Source organism: Ornithodoros turicata, chromosome 6 (genome assembly GCF_037126465.1).
Source record: "Ornithodoros turicata isolate Travis chromosome 6, ASM3712646v1, whole genome shotgun sequence".
In the NCBI taxonomy this organism is placed as follows: Eukaryota; Metazoa; Arthropoda; class Arachnida; order Ixodida; family Argasidae; genus Ornithodoros; species Ornithodoros turicata.
Window position 1 is genome coordinate 64,190,618 of NC_088206.1, and position 16,590 is coordinate 64,207,207.

Consider the following 16,590-nt stretch of genomic DNA (forward strand, 5'->3'; position numbering starts at 1 on the left):
ACTAACCAGGGTTGTGGAGTTGCCACCCCGGAGTCTGAGTGATTCCGGAATTGAATTGGAATGGCAGACACTGTCCTAGGAATGGAATTGAACTGGAATGGTCTCGGTGCCCCGGTGGTAGTTTTGGTTTCAACCCAATCTTCCCCCTGGTTCCTCCATCTTGTATAATTTCTGTTATGTATTTAATCTTGTACTTTCCAACAAAAAATTAAGTTAAATTAAAACAACCCCGCTGGTTTCTGCTCTGGCGCCTTTTGCAAGCACGCACTGTACCTGCACACGGTAAAAATCGAACGGTCTTTGTTTTTTGTTTTTTTTTCGTGCTGGGTAATGTCAATATCCTCTAGCACTTCTGGGCTAGCCAAGTATGGTTACCGGTCGCCTCTTTTATAGATGGAATTAAAGGAATGGAATGGGGGTTGCCAAGCCATTCCAGGAGTGGGCCTTGACCGTACCTTTCCATTCCGAGAAATTAAACAGAATGGAATCATCACAAATCTCCATTCTTCGGAATAGAATTGGAATGGAACGGGGGACACCATTCCGCAACCCTGACACTAACATCACATATTATTGAGCTTGTAATCCTGCTACAATCAATATTGTCTCTCACATTTTCAAATATACTCCTATGTAACTTGCAAGTTCCAATAACTAATTTTTGTCGCTTTTGCTTCGAACACCGTAAGTGACCGATTTCTGCAATACCAAGAAGTTTGGTTTGGAAAGTCAACTTCTCCTACAAACGGTCATCTCTGTGTGTGCCTAGACATCTGCACATATTTTCTCCAGGATTTGTCTGGAAGGGTTCTGTTGGTTCTACGGGAGGAACTTCACATTGAACCAGCTCTCGTGGCATAGTGGTTAGGGTGATCGCTTTCCATGCCGAGACTGGGAGGTGACACGGGTCCGAATCCTGTCACCGGCTGTGCTGTCTGAGGTTTTCCCTGGGTTTTCCGAAGACTTATCAGACGAATGTCGGCACAGTTCCCCCTTAAGTCGGCCCAGGACGCATACTAACCTCCCCTGTCCCCCACTCCTTCCTGCTGTCCTCTCTCCATCTGTCCACGTCTGTACGCCGCTCATAGCCACAGTTGCTTCGCGGCGCTAACACGGAATTAATAAATAAAAAAAACTTCACATTGGAAGGGAGATTTCACCTGTTGTCCCCTTTCCCAAGTGCACTACCAAAGGAATGAGCTCAGGGGAGAGGGGAAGAGGGTCGGACCTCCGAAACCCCCGTTGTGCTGTTGGAGGGGCCCCAGTAATAGGCGTCGACTCCCCCCCGCAACTTTTCCAGGTAGGGCAAGGCCCACAAGTCTGCCAGTCTGATGGTCAAGATGAACTCTATATTCGAGGGGCATCCTAAGAATCGCGTGCTTCATGCGAGTCAACATGTAAATCCCGTAAAAATTTGTCTCATATAACATATCCCGCTTCATCTCTGCCTTCATGAAATGGGGGGCTCAGCTGGCTCAGCCTCCTGCGGCAGATTGAAAACTCTCCGTCGATGAGCCCCCTAATATGTTTCTTTCGTTGAACTACGGTTGCTACCCAAGTTGTTCTGGCACTCTGAATCGAATTGACGTTATTTTAAAATTGGCCCCCGAAAAAACGCGTGACGCAGCGAATGCAGACGACACCGGTTTCTGCTTTCCCGCGACTCACAGCAAGCACGTGAAGCAAACTCCACAGAAAAAGGAAGAGAACTCTGTTATCGGCCTCATTAACATTCACTGTGCGTGATATCAAAGGCGATAAATGGCAAAAAACGTGTGTAACTACATATCGCACTCCCCTGTGTGACGTCACCCTCGGTGCGGAAGACAGTCACCGTGTGGGGGATTTCCTCGGCCGTCGGGACGCCGCTGTGCGTGATGTGATACCGAGACACCTATGTGCGGAATTTGTTTTTGCTCGTGAATTGTGCATCGAACTGATACGTTCATATTGATGCCTGCAACGACGCACTGAACCAGGCGACGCTCGGAGGGACCGTTGCCGGTGAAGATGCGGGAGAGAAGTTATCGTTTTTCGCAGTTCACAATGCAGATATGACAACACGAGAAGGATACTGAAGAACATAGCGACCACATTCGCGTGGAACGTTCGCCCGCAGAAGTTTGTGAGAAGGTACGTATGAGAACAAGCACAGGAAACGACGCTACAAATTAAAGATGTGCCGCTCATTTCTGTACCTAACCCAGTTTCCCAAGTTAGGCCTAGTGCGTCATCTCGGCATTCGCCCTTGTTCATCAGTCCGTGTAACAAATGTGAAACGCATAAGAGAACACCCTGTGGTGTGTCGTGTAGCCAAGCAACTTGAGACCCCGTGCGTGAAGAGGCTGTAAAGAAGCAGAGTTTTTTTTAATCGCTCGTGTCCCTTGTGGGGGAAAAAGTTTTTGCCCTCCCCCTTCTTGGCGGAATGACTAATACTAGTGTTGATCTTGTGGATGTCCCGATGACGTTGTATTGATCGAGGCGAAACTCCGTGAGTCATCCTGCCGTTACGGGCAGGTTTCACACTTGTCCGTTAAAAACCTTATCGCTCGAACTTCGTCTTGGCGCCAAAGCGCGGGCCCAAAAAGGCTATATGTGCGGTCACGCTAAAAGCGGTGCAGCGCATTGCTGAGTCTCGTAGGTATAACTAGGCTTCCAAACATACTGAAGAAGAAAAAAATTGCGCATCGCGCGATTTGTAACGCAACGAAATAGTACTCAGCTTCTAGGCACAAGGGGTGTGTTGCTATTCGCGCCTGTTTGTTTTGGTGGGTTACGTGAGTTACGTCGGTGAGCAGGAGACGGTCGCTTCGCAGCACGAGTTTGCTGGCAGAAATAATGAAAGGAGTTCGAGCCAGGCTCTGCAACGATCCCACGCTTTGCTAAATATAGGTATGATTGTGACTCATTCTCCGGAGCGGTTGCTCATGCACGGTTTGATAAGTTGGGCGTGATTTCCGACGGCAAGGCTCGCATCACCTGCGGCTTCGGTACACGAAGCAGTTTTGCAAACACGTAGAAATATGCGTGTGGTCATCTGCTACAAACGTCGGTAGCAGACGACAGAGTTTGCAGGGGGTATAATCAGCTATACAGACATTGGTAGCAGACGACTGCTCTTATCAGACAATTGGTGCAACAAATATGGCCATGCCGTGGGTCAGAGTTCACCTCCTGCTCTAGTCAGATAAAGTACTGAGTGGCATGGCAAGTTGTTGTGTCTTTGAACGAAGCAGCTTTCTACAAATGCTCCACGTTCATGAGTGGACTGTTCAGCCGAGCGCTGCCATCGCTGTGGGTAGTGATGACAGCGTTCGTAAAGCTTTGTGAAGACATATTGACTGCTGTCATACTGAAGCCACTCAAAGCACTGTTGGCATGCCTTAAACAAAGTGAATCCGGGTGAGTGTTAGACAGGCCAAGTAGGTTCTCTGTTTCCGAGATGCTTCCCAGCATGCGCTGCCAGCGTCGTTGCACATGCTTACGTGCAAAAGTTTCATGTGAGGTTGACGAACCACGTGAGCCATCAGTGGCATCGAATACTGTGGTTCAGGTTGAACTACAGTTGCCAAACCTTTTTAAATCCATGCTCTTTTGTTCAAATTCTTCTTGGAAGGTGAGGGACCACCAACTTTTCTTGGCAAGTTGCAGATAATGTAGCCTTGAGGGGTGTGCCTTGCGAGGCTTTCCAGATACCTGCACTTTTGTGCCCCCCCAATATCTTCCTGAAAGCACACTTGAGTCGAGCTGTTACATCCTTTTCAGTCTTGTACTTAGGCTGTAAGCCTGTGTACACTTCGGTACATTAGTCTCCAGTTACTGTGTACACCTTTGCGGTGCCTTTCTATGAATGTGCATCGAAATTTGCATTTGGAACGCAGATCATTGGGACCACCATGGATGAATTCCTTTCTATTCCACACATGAACCTTTATGGGTCCAATGCTCGTTACACTCACGGGTCACAGTGAATTTCACATAGCAACCACCATTGCATATACATGAAGGGAATATTTCATGGTACTGCCATGCGAGATTTCTGACTGGAGGAGTGCGGGTCCGAAACTGAGAGGGGGTGAATTCAGTAGTTTCTACAGAAGTACAGATAATGTTACTGTTCTGTGAAACTGTTAAAGAGAATGGCATCTTTGTGATCGCAGACTACATTTCCCGGCGATTTTAATCCAAGTGCCAGCTAAATTAATCCATGCCCCATAAAGTTTGTATGGCACGTGGATTAATTTAGCTGGCACTTGGATTAAAACCGCCGGGAAAACCTGTAGTGAGTATCCTTTGATATCATGTGGTATGATGCCATGCAGGTGCTGAGCCATTCAAAATTTTTCAGCAACATTATTTTGACATTGAATTTTCGAAAAAAAAAAAAAACACTGTCTAGGACGTGGTTTTTTGCATCTCCAAGCAAATACCAACAACATGAGGCTAAGTGTTATGGCTAAGGGCAAAATCTATATTTCTGGGCAGCTGGTTTATTTGAAATCTCTCGCCAAGCGTGGTAGTACAACAGGCAAAGTGCCACTTGTGAGCATTGATTTGTACAGCGTTTTCATCTTGGAAAGTGTTGTGTGTTTGGTACTACTATCAGCTGGTTACTGCTGTGTCCAAAAAGTATTAGGGAGTGTTAGGGGGTTGTGTGGCTGAAATCCCTGCTTCTGAGTCATAACATGGAATACATAGTTTTACGGGCACATTTGTATGTGCATATGGGTGTCCTGACCCTCCCACAGTTTATCTTGTCACCGTGTGTTTCAATTGAGCTTATGCTGTCCTGGTCCGGGCCACACCAGAAAAAATCCTTTTTGTCCCCCCGAGTAGGTATTGCTGATGCCTGGTGTGGGTTTTTTGCACTGCTTGATGCAAAGTTTGTTAAATTGCAGCCTGTTTGCTTTTCTATTTTCTTATTATTATTATTTTATTTTATTTATTTATTTTTCAAATTAATTTACTTTTGAGGAGCTCCATTCACGTGCAGCTTTTGATTTGATTTCATTTATTTAACCCTTAAAGGCCCAAGGGCATTACATAAGGGGGGGACATAAGCGAAGCAGAACACAGTAACACACAATGTGAAAAACAAGGTACAACGTAAGGTAATACAAAGAATACAAAATACCAAACAATATGACGATGATGATGATTGGCATCTTATTAGTGTACAACTTACTTCGCAACTATCAAGATAAGTCTAGCGATAATGAAGCTTCTAACAAGTTAGCCCAGTGTTAATCTTTCAGGTGTTATGTCAGGCAGTTGAAAGCGTGTGTTATCTGCGATCGCCACTATGTTGTTCGGCAGGTTATTCCAGAGGGCAATAGTTAGCGGTAAAAAAAGAGTTTTGAGCTTTTCCCATGCAGCGCAATGTACTGAAAGTCGAGTGCAATAGGGGTGGCCGGTATGTGTTTTATCAATGTTCTTTAGTTTCACAAGTCTGTTCAAGGCCTTCCACCTACCCGTCCACCCCTATTGCACTCGACTTTCAGTACATTGCGCTGCTTGGGTTGTTTCCACCACAATTAAAGGAGCATCTACTTTTCTCCGTCACCCCGCAGGGCCACCTCGAAGCGGCGGTTCTTCAGGATGGGAGCATTTCTAGACAAGCCAAAGGTGGACAAACACACTGAGTCTGGCGGCGGCAACGGTCTGCGCTATGCCCTCGCCAGCATGCAGGGCTGGCGTGTCGAAATGGAGGACGCCCACTGCGCCGTAGTGGGGCTTCCATGCGGCCTCCAGCAGTGGAGTTTCTTCGCCGTCTTTGATGGGCACGCAGGCGCCCGCGTCTCTGCCCACTGTGCCCAGCATCTCCTGGACTCCATCATCGGCACGGACGAATTTGCGCAGACCCTGGCAGAACCGCACGACGAGGAGCGTGTGGCGACGGGCATACGCAACGGCTTTCTCTACCTGGACGACAAGATGCGGGCCCTGCCAGAAGTGGCGTCCGGCGAAGACAAGAGTGGGTCGACGGCGGTTTGCGCCCTGGTGTCGCCGACGCACCTGTACTTTGCCAACTGCGGAGACTCGCGCGGAGTGCTGTGCAGGGCAGGGACGGCGACGTTCACGACGCGGGACCACAAGCCCATCAACCCGGGGGAGAAGGAGCGCATCCAGAGGGCAGGGGGATCAGTGATGATCCAGAGGGTGAACGGGTCCCTGGCCGTGTCCAGGGCGCTGGGGGACTACGAGTACAAGCAGGTGCGCTGGGGCAATTGTGTGTCGGTGCAGTGGCGTGTTGTGGACTGTTTCTTGTCCTTTATGTCTTTGCTGATGTGGAAGTGGGGAGGGGTGTGCTCGTGCGTTGAAGTATATTGGAGGCAAAGAAAATTGAGGCTACCATGATGGAAATACGGTGGGACCCAAGCAGCACAACATGTCGGCCCAATATTGGCAATGTCGGCCCAATATTGGGCCAATATGTTGTGCTGCTTGGGGAAGAAGTGGAGGAACACACGTGGCTGGGGGTGTAAGGTTCAGCTACGTGCTTGCAGTGTGTGCTGACATGGGTCAAACGCAACACTTCCCCCAGCTTCCCTTTCGGGGCATTTTTAAGGTCAGAGTTCCGAAGTTCTAGCTAAGCCGACACATCCCTGCATTTTGGTCGAGACCATACGTCTGTTTAGCCACAGAGAGCTACAGGGTTTACCGGCAATCCCTAGTTTCAAAGGCAGTGGAAGGGCCTTTTTTCTTCTTTTTTTTTTGGGGGGGTGTAGTTTACATAGGATATGTGCATGTAAGCTCTACAGACTTTAGTCGACCTGTTGAAAAAAAGTTTACGCTAGGACCTCAGTTGGTACTTGTTCTGTTATGTGGTATCAGCATGTGGCTTGTCTCTTTTCATTTGTATCGTTGCCTATCGGTGGTAGTTTGTAGATATAAATTGATAATAATAATCTTAGCACTCACTTGCCACCAAGACCTCTCTTCCATCAATCATCGGTTGTGACAAAACTTCCTGCTGTTGCGATAGTGTCATTTAGTGCCTGTACCAACAGGGTCCGCTAAATGAGGAGTTCAGGTAACCGGGTGATGGCAAAACACTGTACAAGATAGTGTCTTTCCTTACTTATCGGTTAATTAATGAGAAGGCAGGTATCGGTGTGTCCATTAAGCCCATACGAAGCAGCGTAGCCCTGTGCAAAACTAAGTGTTCGCCCGCGTGCAATGGAAACCGTAGAGCACACGCTAGCAGACAGTAAACTTTTAGTTTTCATGAGCTACATCACATCTGCAAAGGCTCTGGGGAATAATTTCTGTTTACGGCCATCCAGTGGATGTACTGCTCGCGACACTGTTGTCTGAAATTGCCTGTCACAGTTCCGCAGACCATATTTCCTCGATTGCCATCGAACATGTTGTTCCAGTATCGTATTTAAAGGTGGGCCATATGCTGCGCGTGTTTCTTACTCGAAATAAATAATCTTTCAACACCTCGTGATTTGAGATGGGATAAATCACGGGGTGCTGATTTTGGACAACCGTGTCACAAGCAGTACTTCAATCCGTGTGTGATTCCATAGAAAATACTGAACATGTGTGACCTCTGCTTCTTCAACATGACATGAGCATCACTGAATACAGCTAGTTCTTTTTCTTTTTCTTTTTTTCTTTCTTTTTTTCTATGTGGCCTCAAGTATGACACCCTTTCCTCTTTCCGCTTGTTTTAAAATTGAGATACGGGCTATGTGCAGTTCTTGTGTTTTGGGGTTATTCCTGGTGAAACATGTGGTGTACCCTTCAGGTGAAAGTGGACTCTGGTGAAAACTAAATACTTCCATGAGGGCCGTTACTACTTAACACATGTTAAAACACAGTAACACAATGTGAAAAATAAGATACAACATAAGGTAATACATAGAATACAAAATACCAAACAATATGACCACTTTGCTTGGCCTCTCTCCACCTCTTGTTTTCATTAAATTTTTTTTTTCACCTAAAAACCTGCTTTTTTTTGCAAGGTGTCTCCCTATTTTGCCCTACATAAAACAAAATTTTTACCCTCAATTTGGGAACAACATAAAACCTCAAAGCACGAGTGTCATACTATATGTTACAACTCGCCGCTCAAGCCCTTCAATTTGTCACCATGCCCGGGTGTGCTTGTTTATAAGAGACTGGAGAAAAACGGTCAAAGATTTCACCGCCTTCACCTTCAGTACGATGGCCGACATGCAGTCCTTTCTCGTTCTACATGTCCCAGAGTGTCAGGCAGCCACCACCACTAAATAAATATCTCACCTCTTTAATACATTTAACAACCTTTTCTACCTGGTGGCGCACTCAGTGACTTGTGTGTCTGTGGACAGGTGGTCGGAAGGGGTCCAACGGAGCAGCTGGTGTCACCGGAGCCTGAGGTGACCGTGCAAGCGAGGGACACGACGCACGACGAGTTCCTGGTACTGGCCTGCGACGGCATCTGGGACGTCATGAGCAACGAGGAGCTCTGCCAGTTTATCAGGCATCAGTTAACACTCATGGAGAGCCTCGAGGCTGTCTGTGCCTCAGTCATTGACATCTGCCTCTATAGGGTAAGTCTGTTCGGAGACGAGTCGCCATTTCGCAGTGTCCTTATTCGTGCTCTGGTGTCCCCAAGGACACCAAATATCCTCAGGATGTACGAATGATGTCCTAACGACTTCGTACGTCTGATGGATATCCATCAGGACGATATGCATCATATCATTCTGTGTTGTTGGGGGTTTTACATGGGCTAACAAAAAGTGTTACAGGACCAATTCGACTGATATGTCCTGCCGAACATGGCAGTGTGAAGCTGCCACATCTTGGCCACTGCTTAACATAAATGTTATTTTGAGTATCGCTGCCAGTGAATTGTTGCCATGCAGTACACATGCGTGAAACCATGCAGTGGACAACAATATGGAAGGTAGAATTTTGAGAATCCCAGGTGGCCGAAATTATCTGCAGTCCCACCTTCCAGCACGTGCAACATTATCTGCACACGCTGTTCTAATTATATATTATGTGTTCGTTGGAAAGGAGAAGGAACCAAGCTGTATAGGAAACCATTAATGGCGGATGACTAAGATCATCTGTGCAGATGAGTATGACTGGAACAGCTGCCAGTGAAGTGTGCATGTCATGAGCATCACAAATGAATCTTCATCCCTTTTCTTACATGTATTGAGTAACGAAGCCTTTTGTGAAGACAGATTTTGGTGTAAGGATTCAGGGGTGACTGAGTTATGTCGTATTGTCTACCTTCGCATGATCTATGTTTACACGGGGAAGCTCTTTAAACGAACTGGACCATGTCATGAAGAACTTGAAGCATTGTCTCTGACACATTCAGCAACAGCGCTCTTGTAGTAATACTAGGCCTCCTCTAGTAGTAACTTTGTAGTGCTATATTTTTGGTGAGTGGTGTGTACACAGTTTAATGAGAGATAAATAGGCACATACTGCTCTGGCAAAGTGGAAAGAGGAAATTTGAAAAGTGATGAGGGGAGGTCATGTGGGTCTCGTTGGCGGAAATGGGCTCGAGTCGGACTGACATGACACCAGGATTATAGACAAGTGACCATGTAAAGTGACGATGAGAAAAAGGTTGTGTGCCATTTATTTGCGTGTTGATGCATTGTAACGCAGGGAAGCAAGGACAACATGAGCGTAGTACTGGTTCTCTTCCCTGGAGCACCCTCAGTGAGCGAAGAGGCATTGAAAAAGGATAAGGAGCTCAACGCTCTCATCACCAAGAGGTTGCACGGTACGATTTTCCCATTTGTTGCCTCAAACCATAGGTAGTGCCGAGCAGAGCACTGCACGGGCCCGGGCCCCCGACCCGGCCCGCGGGCCGGGCTGGGCTTGTTATTGGTTGTGTGCACCGGCCCGGGCCGAGCCCGGGCCGACAAAATACGCCAGCACCACGGGCCGGGCCAGGCCCGGGCCGACAAATATGTTCCCGAGAGTCAGGCCCGGCCGTGCCACGCAGCTAATTCCACACATTGGAGATGCATTAGTTCATATCATCATGCGCTTGCGTCATTCCTGTGCATATTTTGCAAAGACAAGCAAAGGGTACTGCATTATGCATATGATTCGACCCTCTAGAACATTCTCCAAGCCACTTTACATTGCTCCTCACTCCTCACATATTTCACAATCACTTTGGCAAAGCTTGGTGAGAGGGATAGGGACTGGGAGAAGCAGTTTGTCGACAGCATGCTCTATCTCCGCAAAATCTTGACAGTGTAACGATAACGCCCCATGCGTTCTGGATTTAATTTGGTCTCGTGCGGTTACGGTGTTAAACCGCCATCACTTGTATGTTTGTCTTCTCTCCTTATAAATTTACTTATAAATTTGTTTGATAATCGCCAGAAACGCGTACGTCGCGGCTGGAAATACTAGGCCGGGATCTACTCGCCGGGTCACCGGGCCGGGCCGGGCCGGGCTCTATTTGCTTAGACGCCGGGCTGGGCTCTAGTCACTGGGTCACCGGGCCGGGCCGGTCCGGGCCCGGGTCGGGCCGGGCCATTTTTCGATGCGGCCGGGCAGGGTCGGGCCCGGAAAAGTCGGCCCGTGCAGTGCTCTAGTGCCGAGCCCAGTACAATATCACTCTGCTCATAATTTCTGTTGTTGGTGCATTATTGCTGGATGCACCAGTGCATTATTGTGATATTGCATTATTGGTAGAGTTTTCGGGAAATATTTTTCTCTAAATTCGGGGCATAAAAATTGGGTAAGTAAACATGTGCTCTAAATTCACGCAAATTCAGCTTCAAAAAAACTTCCAGTAAGCTAAATTTGGGGAGATATCAGGCTCAGTTACTCAAACTAACTGTACTGGTTTGGTACAAATGGTGATGTAACTTCATTTGGTTCCACACAACTTGGTATGTATCCCTACAGACGTCTCAATGAGGGCAATTTGCTGGGAAAAATCGGGTTTCAACCTAATAAGGCAACCTTCAATTCGGGGTGCAAATTCGGGGAAGAATTGGGTTAAACCCTGAAACCTCAGGCTATAATTATTGGACGATAAAATGCATTATGGGATTATATGTAGAGTGTGTGTCGAGAGGCCAGTTCAACTGCTGCTTTAGGCAATTTTGGAAAGGAGTACAGCGTTATATCGGCATAATTTGTGTTCTCCTTGTTGCAGAAATTCTCTTGGACAACCAAGACATTGAGCTCAACACCGTCATTCAGACGTTAGCGGACGAAGAGCTCCCGGGCTTACCACCTGGGGGTGGCATTTTAGCCAAGTGAGTCCCTCCCTCTTGAAAGTAAACCTGGATCTTGAGGCCCGACTGATGCTTTTCTTCGTTTAAAACAGGAGGAGCTTCATCGAGGAAGTGTATAGCAAATTAAAACCTCCCTCCCCCTCGGGAGACTCGGTAAGATGCTGCACTGTTTGCTGCTCTCTGTTTTGCCTTTTGTTGTCGTCTGTTGCACCAGTTTGACAGTTGTAATATGTAGTATGACAAAAGGTGTTGTTGTTTGTTTGTTTGTTTTAGTGTGGCATGGGTGTATGGAACTATCATGAAGTGTGTATGGAACGCATCGCAAATGTGGAGTGACTGTGTCTAGAAAATCAGAATTTTTTTTAAAATTTTGAATGTGATGTACTCAGAAGAAAAAAATTAATATCACATGGCTCCTCCTCTCACCTTACCATGTTAGAAAACATGCGTTGTTCTTTTTTTTTTGTTTTAGCAAACAGTCGCATTGTGACTGCCTGAAGCTGGCCAGGTGAATAAATCTGGTGCCTCTTTCAATAATCAGGAGTCCGCAACGATGACCTAATTAATTACCCACGCAGTAATGACCTGCTCATTCCCTTACGTCACGTAAAAGCTAGTGCGAACTTCACAAAGGGATGCAGATGTGATTAGAGCCTGAAGTTTCGGGAAATATTTTTTCCAAATTTTGGGGGTACAAATCGGGGGGGAAATCAACATGCGCTCTAAATTCGTGCGAATTCGAGTGAAGAAAAATCCAGTACGTTAAATTCTGGGAGAAGTCGGGCTCAATTACTCAAACAAACTGTACTGGTTTGATAGGAATGGTGATGTAATTGTGTTTGCTGCCAAACAAGCTAGTGTGCATTCCTACAGACACTTTAGTTAGGGCAATTTGCAAGGTAAAAATTGGGTTTCACCCTAAAAGAGGCAACCTTCAATTCAGGGAAGAAACGGGTTAAACCCTAAAACTTCAGGCTCTAGATATGATGTGTACGTGGGTATGGAATAAAACGGTTCTAGGAATGTATGTATGTATGGCTGATCCCTAGAACCTTTTCATGCCTTACCCACGTGCTGCATCTGCCATATCTTAACATCTCCGACCTTCAAGTTGCCCGTACAGTTGTGAGCAGGTGAACTTCCACGTCTCCAGCCCTCAGCATCTTTCTTTTTTTCGTGTGTTCTTTAGCTCTCGTTTAATTGTAGCTCTGCTGTGTGTGTGTGTGAAGCACTGTGAAAAATGGGATCAGTGCCAAACGGGCTAATGAATCGTGCGGGGACTCCGGGCCCAAATTTCTTGGAGCAGTGGTGGGTTCCTATTTTAACTCTTTTACCTGGCATCTGGTGATGGATCATTTGTTTGTTTGTTTATCGAAGTATTCGGAATTGGCAGGACCCCCCCAGCAACAAACTGTCAGGACTCTTTCAAAGAGGCGCACTTATTAACAGCAGTGTTCTTTCTTTCTTTCTTTCTTTCATTCTTTCTTTCTTTCTTTCTTTCTTAGCAGGAGTTAAAATTGTGGGACCTAACAATAAGTGAATAGGACATTCGTTTTCCCCCTAGAGTTTGTGAATACAGTTTTGTTTTGTTGTTTCAAAGTATCAGCCAAATCTCAAAGCTCCTGTTATTATTGTTATTATTATTATTATTAGCTAGGGCTGTGGAAATAGTCGTTCTAAACTAAAGCAAGAAAGCAAATATACAAAGTGAATATGACATGAAAAGGTTTTACCAGACCACATACAGCATATGTATGTAATACTATATGCACACAGATTTTCGCATGAAGCAGCAGTCACTTTGCTGTGTACATTCTCTAGTGGCATGTCTGGGCTTGCACTCGCAGCATCAGAGCTATTCAGGTATACATGTTTTGTTTGAAAGAGACGTTCCTTCAGTTGAAATATAGAATTCCATATTTGATTCAAATCGAGTACACAGTTATTCACTTCGGTGTTTGAAAAATCAAAATATTTGTGCAACCCTATTAATATTTGGTTTTCTCAGGATTTGAAATGCAACTCGTTCATATTTTTCTCGACTGTGCTCAAACTACAACAATCGTGCGAAAGCAACCTCAAAAGCTTACTATTTTGTACGAATTTTAAACATGTCAGGGCTAGACATTGAAGAGATTGCATTGAATTACTTGAACTGCACCATAAACTATGTTCTAATTAGATGCTTCTTACCGTGCATTCACACGAGCAACACTCCCTGCAGAAGAGGAAAACGCCATAGCTTAACGTCCAGTGTTCACATACACTGCTAACTGTGGGGAACATCATGCGACACGGCTACAAAATAATCCGTAGCAGACGACAAGAAAGACGCTGACGATGTCGTCTGCTATGTGTGCAGTACGCCACTCCGGATGTTCCACACGTTATGCTCAGCATAACACAGGGCGGAACTTCGTCTCTGTGAGCAGTGTTTTCGCTTTTTGTTCCACTAGAATATTCCGTAAGGGTGTCGCTTGTGTGAATACAGTTGGTTCAGGATGCCCTTCTTAAATATCTACATATATTTTATTTATGATACTTTTTCTCGCTTTCGCTCTCATTATTGGTGTCTTTCACTGACTGACTGGTCCCTCGTTTTTGTGTGCAACTTACTTTCATGTGCTGCAATGGAACACTGTTGTATGTGGATGTGGTGCTAGTGACTCGTCGTTAAGGTGACCGTACTTCTGTCTCATCATGGCCGCCTAAGGCGGTTCATACCTTCCTGCACCGACGTTAATAGTTTGCATGATCTAGTGCTGTGCACCGACTGGCTTGTACGTGCAGTAGTGCCTAATTCGGGAACAAGTCCAGAAGTTTTGTCACAGTTACTGGCATTGGAATCGCCTTTTTTTTTAAGACATACTAATTAAGAAAAAGGATCTGTATGTGTTGAATGTCAAATAATGGGAATGTATTATTGATGCGGTAGAATGTGCGTGCAAATATGAGAGCAAATGTCAAAGGTCCTTTACCTCTGACGTGCCACAATCATAGGTCAGCACATTCACTCATGATTAGAGCCTGAAGTTTTCGGAAAATATTTTTTTCTAAATTCGGGGGGTAAAAATCGGGTAGATAAACATGTGCCCTAAATTCATGCGAATTCGGGTGAAAAAACTTCCACTATGCTAAATTTGGGGAGAGATCGGGCTCAGTTACTCATGTGAACTGTAGTGATTTGGTACAAACGGTGATGTAGCTGCATTTGCTGACAAACAAGTAAGTTAGTGCATTCCTACAGACATCCAAGTGAGGGCATTTTGCCGGGTAAAAATTGGGTTTCACCCTAAAGAGGCAACCTTCAATTCGGGGTGCAAATTCGGGGAAGAATCGGGTAAAACCCTAAAACTTCAGGCTGATGGCCTGATGTTGAGTGATGGGCTGCAGCATGATGTGATGTCGAAGTCAATGTTGAACGACGGCCTGTGGTGTGATGCTGAACTTGACTTCCAGTGAGGGGTTTTGAAGTTGTAGTGGTTTGAATGAACAACCAGTTGAGAGAGGTTCTAGAGAAGTGCGGGCCTATGACCAACATTATTTAAGTGATAAGCTACTTAAAAGTACATATTATTTTGCTGCACAGTTTTTGTTGCAGTGTCGTCAAGTATGAAAGCTATTATTTCTAGTCTTTATTTCAGTGAGGTATCTACATATCTTCGTGTACGTAATAGCGCTTGCATTGTTTGTTGCGCATATCTACTTATCTAAAAGATGTCAGAATAGTGAGAAGTAAACAGATGCAGTTCTGCAGTCTCTTCAGAGCGGCGAGCGGGTCAGATGAGCTAAATTCGACTTTGGGAGACACAAAAAGTACTCGCGGATCAGCCGAGCTCATCCGCAGTACGTTTGGTCTGCAACACTCGACGAGAGGCTCAAGAGATCTTTTCCTTTCAGGACAGGAACCAGCTTCAGGAAGACCGTGATCAATTGCAAGAAGTCCCACAGTGAGTGCGAGCAAAAAGAAAGGCAGAGACTTTGCAAAAAGAAAAAAAAAATCATCTCGACGTTCTTGCATGCACACATACCTTGTTCTCCATCATCCCAGTGTTGTACTATTATAATTATTGTTACTATTATTACTGTTGCTATCATTTTTACCTCCTTCGCTCCTTCCGGGAGAAAAACGAAAGAAACCGGCACATACTTTGAAATGCGACCCGGCGACAAACATTGGAAATGATTTGTACGGAAGCGCTAGGAAACGTGCGGTTTTTCTCGTGCACGAGGCGGAGCGATGTTGCTGCCGCGTTGCTCCGCCTCAAGTAAGTAAGATCGAAAATCTTGATGGCAGAAGCTTCTGCCGACCGGTTTCCGTGTTTTTGCCGACTAGGTTAATGTGTACAAAGAGCATTTTCATGTTCATAACGAGAATCAAGTGCACTTGCCTCGTACACGTACCTCGGCTTCTGTGTGTCACAAAGTCAAACGCACGCACATCCATTTCTCGCTTGTGGTAATGTGCTGTAGGCTTCGGACTGCCAGACCGTGTGTCCCTGGCAAACGCTGCTAGAAAGGGGGGTCCTGGTTTTTAAAATCAACTTTCGGCATTGAGACCCGCACACGAATTTGTAATCTGCATTCCGGTTCGACGAAGCAAGGATCACAAAAAAAAGCGAAAAAAAACTGAGTCTTGCGTCGAATCGTGGGGTTTGTTCGAGAAGATCGCAACCTTTTTTTTTTTCTTTTTCGTCGCGATCTTAATTCCCGAGAATGGACATGTTATTTGCCTCCGATCGATGTCCAGGGAAGCCTACGGACGCACGCAGCATCCACTCGGTGCAAAATGTAGTCGGTCGTATTTTGCGTCAGCGTAAATTGCGTCAGCGGCCAAAACATCCGCAGCTGCTGGTCTGGCTGAGTGTGTAACATGGTACCTGATACAAATCAATGTGTGATACAACATTATGGCACTAAAGAAGCATTCTCGCACGAAGACACACCCGCAAAGAAAAAAAAAATGAAGTGCCGGACTACAACTGCTACACATTGTTTTGATGCACACAGACAAGCACGGTGGACTTTACAAGCGAGGTTGCGTTCCCACGACGACCGTGCATGTTTGTACTGCAGTGCAAAGTACATCATCAAGCTTCTCAGTGTTCTTTGTTTGTCCCACACAGTTTTCTGTAATTTTTGTTTGTTTCGCCTCTCAGTGTGAATTCGAGTCCCCCTTACCAACCACCTTCCCCTCCCTTTCCCCATTGCGAGAGAATGTTTGGCAAAGAAGAACGGTACGATCACGCAGAAAAACAGTGTAATAACGATGGAGTGATCAAAGTTGTAAAAGATTTAGTTGCTGTAATAGAGGTTTATGCATTGGTGGTTGCAATGCACTGGTAATAAAGATGGATAACTCGAA

At 45.8% G+C, this 16,590-nt stretch overlaps 1 protein-coding gene across 3 annotated transcripts; it reads left to right on the plus strand.

Moving 5' to 3' along the window:
* Window positions 1-1,798: 1,798 nt before the first annotated feature.
* On the plus strand, window positions 1,799-16,590 carry LOC135397025 (protein phosphatase 1A-like). Of its 3 annotated transcripts, none has more exons than XM_064628328.1 (7): window positions 1,799-2,133; window positions 5,571-6,213; window positions 8,325-8,546; window positions 9,628-9,745; window positions 11,144-11,246; window positions 11,318-11,378; window positions 15,126-16,590. In XM_064628328.1, exons 2-7 carry the CDS (start codon window positions 5,599-5,601, stop codon window positions 15,177-15,179), a joined length of 1,173 nt encoding a protein of 390 aa, XP_064484398.1. In that variant the 5' UTR covers window positions 1,799-2,133; window positions 5,571-5,598; the 3' UTR covers window positions 15,180-16,590. The 3 variants fall into 3 exon arrangements, with proteins under 3 accessions (XP_064484398.1, XP_064484399.1, XP_064484397.1); XM_064628329.1 differs by lacking the exon at window positions 1,799-2,133 and adding an exon at window positions 2,788-2,892; XM_064628327.1 differs by lacking the exon at window positions 1,799-2,133 and adding an exon at window positions 3,245-3,402.